Here is a 6,944-nt window from a genome sequence, read left to right on the forward strand (position 1 = left end):
AGACACAAACAGCCAATAAGCATATGAAAGCAGTCTACAACTTCACAGCACCATCAGGGAGATGGTCAGGACTGATTAATAAATGAAAAGTGAAACCCTGGCCACAGACCAGCTATACAAGGCCTTGGCCTTCTCTTTTCCTCCCCTACTCCTCGGCTCTCAGGCTACCTCACAGCTCACGCTGCACCCACCCTGTTACCTAACCCGCTAAACCCCACTAACCCTGCATGTGCACACCTTCTTCGGCTGGAGACCTCTTTTTTTTTTTTTTTTAATTTTGGTTTTTTGAGACAGGGTCTCACTATGGAGTTGAGACTGACCTGGAACTCACTATGTAGCCCAGACTGGTCTCGAACTCACAGTGATCCTCCTGCCTCAGCCTCCCAAGTGCTGAGATTATAGGCATGTGCTACTACGCCCGGCTAAGACCTCTATTTTGATGTTTGCAAAGCTACTCTGAAGAAGAGTGTCTACCTAAAGAAGTAAGAATGAGAACTATGGGTTTAACTTTCAGGGAGGCAGATTTTGCTAGACAGAGAAGAAATTAATGTTCTAAACAGAGTTAATAGAGAAGAGGAATGCTTTATGAAATTGGGAACACTCACGCAGAGGCTGATAGAAGCCCTGGAAAAGCTGCTCAGTTGAGCAGTGTACAACCTGCACCAAAAGCCATGGCCACCTTGGGATGGATAACCACAGATCAGTGGTGTGTGCATGTAACTTTATATTCAATGGGAGGAATGATTACTAAAGGTCTGATTTGTAGAATACTATTTTTAATATTTCTTCCATTACTTTCAAAAGAATGCTAAAGGGAAAATAAAAATCAAAAGAAGCCTATTACTCTACAGCAGGATTATAGCATTTTGTCTAAAGACTTTCTGTTCTTGTGGAATCATGATGACATCTTTAACATTTCCTTTAAGTGTGCAGTAATAAATAATTGCAATAATACATACAATAAAGATTGGTGCAGGCAATAATGAGGAACTCCTTTTTTTCTACCACCTATTAAATGTCTGTAGTAATTTACTTAAAAATTCTTTAGCAAAGGCAGTGTGTTATTATGTATATGTTAACTTGTTTGCTGTGCCCCAGGGGCAGTCATTTTCTTAAGTGGGGGCTCACAGTCAGGAGTGGTCAGCAGTTGTATCAGAAAGGCCCCACTCAAGGGCTGGGGATTTAGCTCAGTGGCACCTCAACTGCTTGGCAAGTGCAAGGTCCTGAGTTTGATCCCAGGTGTGGGGGGTACTACCCAAGAAAAGCCCCATTCCAGATGCATCTAGGAAGAGAGCCCAACGCTATCTTTATTTGAGATAGACACTACATGCTTCCCTAAGTCGCATAATGAATGTTAGCTATATTTTTTTTCAGAAGTGAGCACTTATTGGTGAAATTAGTATCACGCACTACTGATGGCTAAAAAGTTTGAGAGACATTCTAAATGTTTACTAAATTCTTATGTCCTTCCTTAACTATGAAAATCAAACAAGCCTTGAAGCCTGTGCTTTTAGTCATGGTGCCTGAGTATGATTCTTAAACAGTCATGAATCCAGCAACTGGATGGGGGTGGGGGGTTGTGGTTGTCTGGTGCCTATAGGACAGCAGTGACGAACCTTTTAGAGCTTTCAGTGATACAAAAAGCCTGTTGCAGCACGCATGCCATATACTTGCTGCCACCACTATAGGGTATAGAATTCTGCTTTTAAAGTATTTTATGTCCTTTAAAGAACATAAAGAAGAGGTTCCATCTAGCTTAAACAGATTGCATAAATAGATCCCTGCTTTGTAATAAATATTTGCCTGGTAAAAATATGGCTGAATCTTGCTGGAGTTGGAGTGTGGGGAATTAGGCAAATTTCACCTACCCCTAATCAATGGTAGCTACTACTATCCATTAAAAACAAACAAGCAGAGCCCTTAAGAGTTGTGCATGATCAGTCAGGGCTGTAGCACCATTCTTCCATGAAACAGTTTTGGGGGCTTTGTTCCCCCAAAGCCTCGTGTGGTGATAAGTGGGGCTTTTGGGAAGTGGCTGGATCTAGGCTGTGTGCTGCTGGGATCAAGAATGTGATGCTGGGATTGATTCACAGTGCAATGCTAGGATTAAGGCTGCCCCACCCTGGATGTAAGTGCTGGTGACCTGGATAAGATATAAGGGACAGAAAGAGGATCTCTGCTTGTTGCTTGTAGCTTGCTGCCTTCTGCCTTCTGCCTTCTGCCTGCCATGAACTGCTTCTCCTCAGCAATGCCACTCTACCATGCCACCCTGCCTCAGGGCCAGCTAACCATGAATTGAAACCTCTATAAACTGTGAGCCAAGTAAAACTTTCCTCCTTTAAATTTAGGTGTTGAGTATTGTCTCAGCAACTAGAAAAGTAACTAAAACAGAATTCTGTACCCTTCTAGGAAGTTCCACATAACTCCAAGATCTGTCTCCACCATCAATCTTGCTCTGCAGCAAGTCCATTAAAACCAATCTTTCTAATTTTTCCTGAATAGACAGACACGTAGTAAAATGCCTGAGTTAGGGACAAAGCCCAACTGGAGTTTTACAGTCCTTCACTTTTCTACCCCATTTCACACCAGCATATGCAGCTCTAATAGCTTCCAGCCTGGAAATACTTCTAACAAAGTTGTACATGGCATTGACTCCTAGACTCTAAGGAAGAGTTGCATTTACATTTTCTTCCCTGGTCTTTACCTCTTGGGGATTTCTTGCTGCACAAGGAAAAGTGTTTTGTTTTGTTTTTTTCTTTCATTTAAACATCTTGGTTGCTTGATCTAGCCCCTTAATCACTGCCCCTATGTCTAATAAGCCCTTCCTTCCTTTGCACACTATCCTAGTATCTTTGTCCTTGCTAGTCTCACCAGCTTACAAACTTTCCAGTGAGTTCTGCTGAAGAAGATAAGAATTGAGAACTCCCTTCCCACCCTTAGCAATGGCCACCTACCTGATGTGATATCATGATTAATCCCACTGACAGAAATGACAGCCCCTGTGAGATTATTATTGTTATCATCAAGCACCATTCCCTTGATGCCCTGGTGGACCTGTAGGGAAAAGTGAGCAGTGGAGTTAAGAAGATCATAAAATGTGCACAGTGCTTAGAGTCTCAGAGCCATTTCTCATATGTTTACATTTGATCTTCACAAGGTGAAGGTGGTCTATGACCCTCTCCCCCTAATGATCTCTTCTCAACAGAAAAGACAGAGCAGTCTTACAAATGTAAGTCAAATCATGTTGCTGTTCTACTCAAGACCTCACTTACTCAGGTCAAAGGCTACAATTCTTACCATGGTCTGTGAGGCTGAGGTCCCTGTTAACAACTCTAATTCTAGCCACAATGCTGCCCTTATCTTGAAATTGTTTAACTAAAAAGACTTAATTATCACACACACACACACACACACACACACACACAGAAAATGTACCATTTTAGCCATTTTAAGTGTGTAGTTCAATGTTATTAAATATATTCATAATGTACAGGCAGCACCACCACTCACGTCTTTCCACTAGGACTCTTTCCATCTTGTAAAACTGAAACTCTGTACCCATTAAACAGTAATTCTCCATTTCCCCTTTCCTCAGCCCTGGAAACCTCCATTCTATTTTCTGTCTCTATGATTTTGATTGTTCTAAATATCTCATGTAAGTGGATTCATACAGTATTTGTCTTTTTTATTGAGTTTATTGGTACATTTAGGGATACAGTACAGTTACATTCATTATTGGGATCTTGTACCTTTCCATGACAGGTCTTGGTTCTCATTTTTTCCCCTCATCCCTGCCCTCCCTTCATCCCCTCTTCCCCTCCCCATTTACAAACACTTTATTTCCATTTTTCATTTTCTCATATTTTTTTTCTTTTCCCTTATTCCCTTTCCCCTACCCTTCCCACTTTCCCTACACCTTTAGCCCCTTTCTTCCTATTTCGCATTGTCAATTATCTCATTAGGATCTTATGTACTATTATAGTTTTTCACACCACAGAAACTATTCAGTATATCTTTTTGTGACTAGTTTATTTCACTTAGCTTTAGCCTTAGCCTTCAAGATTCATCCATGTTGAGAGATGTATGAGAACTCATTTCATTGTTTGTTACTCTACATTTTTATAAATTCATCCACCAATAGGCACTTGGTGGCTTCTACTTTTTGGCTGCTGTGAAAAATACTTCTATTAAACAAAAGTACACAAATAGTTCTTTGACACCCTGCTGTTAGTTCTTTTGGACATATACCCAAAGTGTATTGCTGGGTCCTACGGTAGTTCTATTTTTAAATTTTCTGATGGATCATCATACTGTTTTCAATAGCAGTGGCACCATTTTATACACACACCAACAGTGCACAAGTATTCCAATTTCCCCATATCTGTGCCAACACTGGTTAATTTCTATCTTGTTGTTGTTATGGTTATTTTCCATAGTAGCCATCCTAATGGGTATGATGTGGTAGTCCACTATGTTTTTGATTCGCATTTCCCTAGTGATGAGGGTTAATCATCTTTTCATATGCTTGTTGTTGGCTTTACATTTGTTGTTTTATCCATTTCAGAGGACTGTTTTTCCCTGGATATCTGCATGGTTCTCTCTTTCAACTCTTTGAAATCTCTCTCTCTCTCTCTCTCTCTCTCTCTCTCTCTCTCTCTCTTTCTCTCTCTCTCCCCTATTTCATTTTTGGTACCAGGGATAGAACTGAGGACCTTGCACTTGAGACAGGTGGTGGCACCACTGAGCCAAATCCCTGGCCTTGAAATCTCTTTTTTAAATGTCACCTTTTCTGTAAGCCTTTCTTTCTAGCACTTCTCCCTTAAAATGTACTTTCTTATTTTGTTTATTTGTTTTTGTTTGTTTTTTGAGGCAGAGTCTTGCTGTGTAGTTTAGGCTGGCCTTGAACTCACTATGTAGCTCAGATTGGCCTTGAACTCTTGGTGATCCTCCTGCCTCAGTCTCCTGAGTGCTCAGGAGTGTATCACCACACCTGGCATTTTGTTTACGGTGTGTTTATTGTTTGTGCTCAGTAGAATGTTAGTTCCACATGGGTAAGGATGCTTGTTTACTTGATTTCCACTTCATAGTAAAATATCTGACAGTTCTGATAGTTGTGCTCAATCATATGAAATGCCTGAGTCTCATTGGTCGAAGCGATTCAAACATATTGAGTCAGACAGCAAAATCAGACTTGAGCTACACAAAAAACTTAGCCTGCCACTAAAAGACACTTCTCTTTTTGTAACCATGAAAGCTGAAATATGAGATTTTACCTGTTCCAAGAATTGGATTAGGGCTTCCCGATTACCCAGCCACTCCCGTTCTAATTCCTCTTGGTGGGGAAACTTGTTGCAGCTGAGTTCCAGTGTGATATCAAAGCAGTTGGTGTGGAGATAATTAAAATCTTGCATTCCTAGGGGAAAGGGGGAGTGGCAGATTTGTACGAATAAATTCTCACCCAACCCCCACCTCATCTCTTTTTAATCACAATTTCTTCACCGTCTTCCATTTTAACCTCTTTTTTTTTTTCTTTTTTTGAGACAGTCTCCCTATGTAGCCCAGGCTGGCCTCAGACTCATGGTGATCCTCCTAACTCTGCCTCCCAAGTGCTGGGAATATCTATTCTACCTCTTGATGCCTTTTTCTTCTTCTCTTCTAAAAACTCTTTCCCTAGGTTCTGAGCTCGCATGTATTTCTCTCTTTCCAGTTTACTTTCTGCATTAATGCCCGTTTTATCATCTATATCTTCTGCTTTTTCCATTTCATGATTTAATTTTCCAAAGTCACCTTTTTAGCTGGACCTGATAAGAGTATGCATGTGTACTACTTTTAGGAGAACAAATTTTTCTCTTCAAACTGTGATGTTCTTCAGACTTGGAGAGGAGATTACAAATGAGATTAATATTTTGCTTTCATATTTCTCACCCAACTGAAAGCACAGCACTAATGTAAAAATAGTTCTCACAGAGAAACTGACTTGTGAAAAATCATATGGCAGCTGTAATTTGATTTTTATCCACCAAATGCTTACTGCGCTGATCTTCTATATTATTTGGTTGAATATCATTTTTAATGTTTCTGATTATTAAGATGGCACTTAAAATGAAATTCATTTGTACTAAAAATTATCTATTTAAAGATGTCTAGGGCCGGGGTTTTAGCCACCTGCCTTGCAAGCACAAGGTCCCAAGTTCCATCTCCGGCACCAAAAAATAAAAAATAAAAAATAGAAATGTCTATATTTCCCAAAGTGATCTGCAGATTCAATGCAATCCTTATGATTATTTTTGCAGAAATAGAAAAATCTATCCTAAAATGTATATATGGCATTTCAAGGGACTCAAAATAGCCAAAATAATCTTGAAAAGGAACAAAGCTAGAGGACTCATTTCCTGGGCTTAAAACTCATTACAAATCTATAATAATCAAAAGAGCACGGTAAGGGAATAAAGATAGAGAAAGCAATGGCACCTTGCTTTATGAACTTAATTTGTTTTATGATTTTGGGGAAGATGGCTGCATTTGCATTTGTGTGAGGAGATGGCTGTGTTTGTGTTTGTCACCCAGGGTGGAGTTTGTGAAAAGAAGCAAAATTTTGTCATAGGCTTTTGTTTGTGAACTGAATTGTTTGCAAACATATGCGTTTGTGAACCAAGGCATTGCTGTAAACCAATGGAATAGAATAGGAATTCTCTCTCATTTTAAGAATAGAAAATCTTTTTGGGGAGAACCAAGAGATCAAAGCCAGAGCCCTGTGTGGCAGGCAACACTACCACTGAGCTAAATCCCTGAGCCTTCGAATAGAAACTCTTGCAAACATGGTCAAATGACTTTTTGTCAAGGGTGTCAAGACAAGACCATTAAATTAGGAATGAATAGTCTTCAACAAACAGTGCTGGGAACACATATCCACAAGCAAAAAAAAAAAAAAAAAAAAAAAAAAA

At 39.8% G+C, this 6,944-nt stretch overlaps 1 protein-coding gene across 1 annotated transcript in view; it reads right to left on the reverse strand.

Moving 5' to 3' along the window:
- Window positions 1–6,944, reverse strand: part of Cpn1 (carboxypeptidase N subunit 1) — a 32,882-nt gene that overhangs the window by 4,035 nt on the left and 21,903 nt on the right. Inside the window, exons 6-7 of the mRNA XM_010638532.3 lie at window positions 5,274–5,413; window positions 2,955–3,054 (exon numbers count right to left, since the gene is read on the reverse strand). Of these exons, the coding sequence (XP_010636834.1) occupies window positions 2,955–3,054; window positions 5,274–5,413 (240 nt within the window). The remainder of the gene's footprint in view (window positions 1–2,954; window positions 3,055–5,273; window positions 5,414–6,944) is intronic.

The sequence above is a fragment of the Fukomys damarensis genome, unplaced genomic scaffold (genome assembly GCF_012274545.1).
Source record: "Fukomys damarensis isolate Sample0158 unplaced genomic scaffold, DMR_v1.0_HiC HiC_scaffold_8, whole genome shotgun sequence".
In the NCBI taxonomy this organism is placed as follows: Eukaryota; Metazoa; Chordata; class Mammalia; order Rodentia; family Bathyergidae; genus Fukomys; species Fukomys damarensis.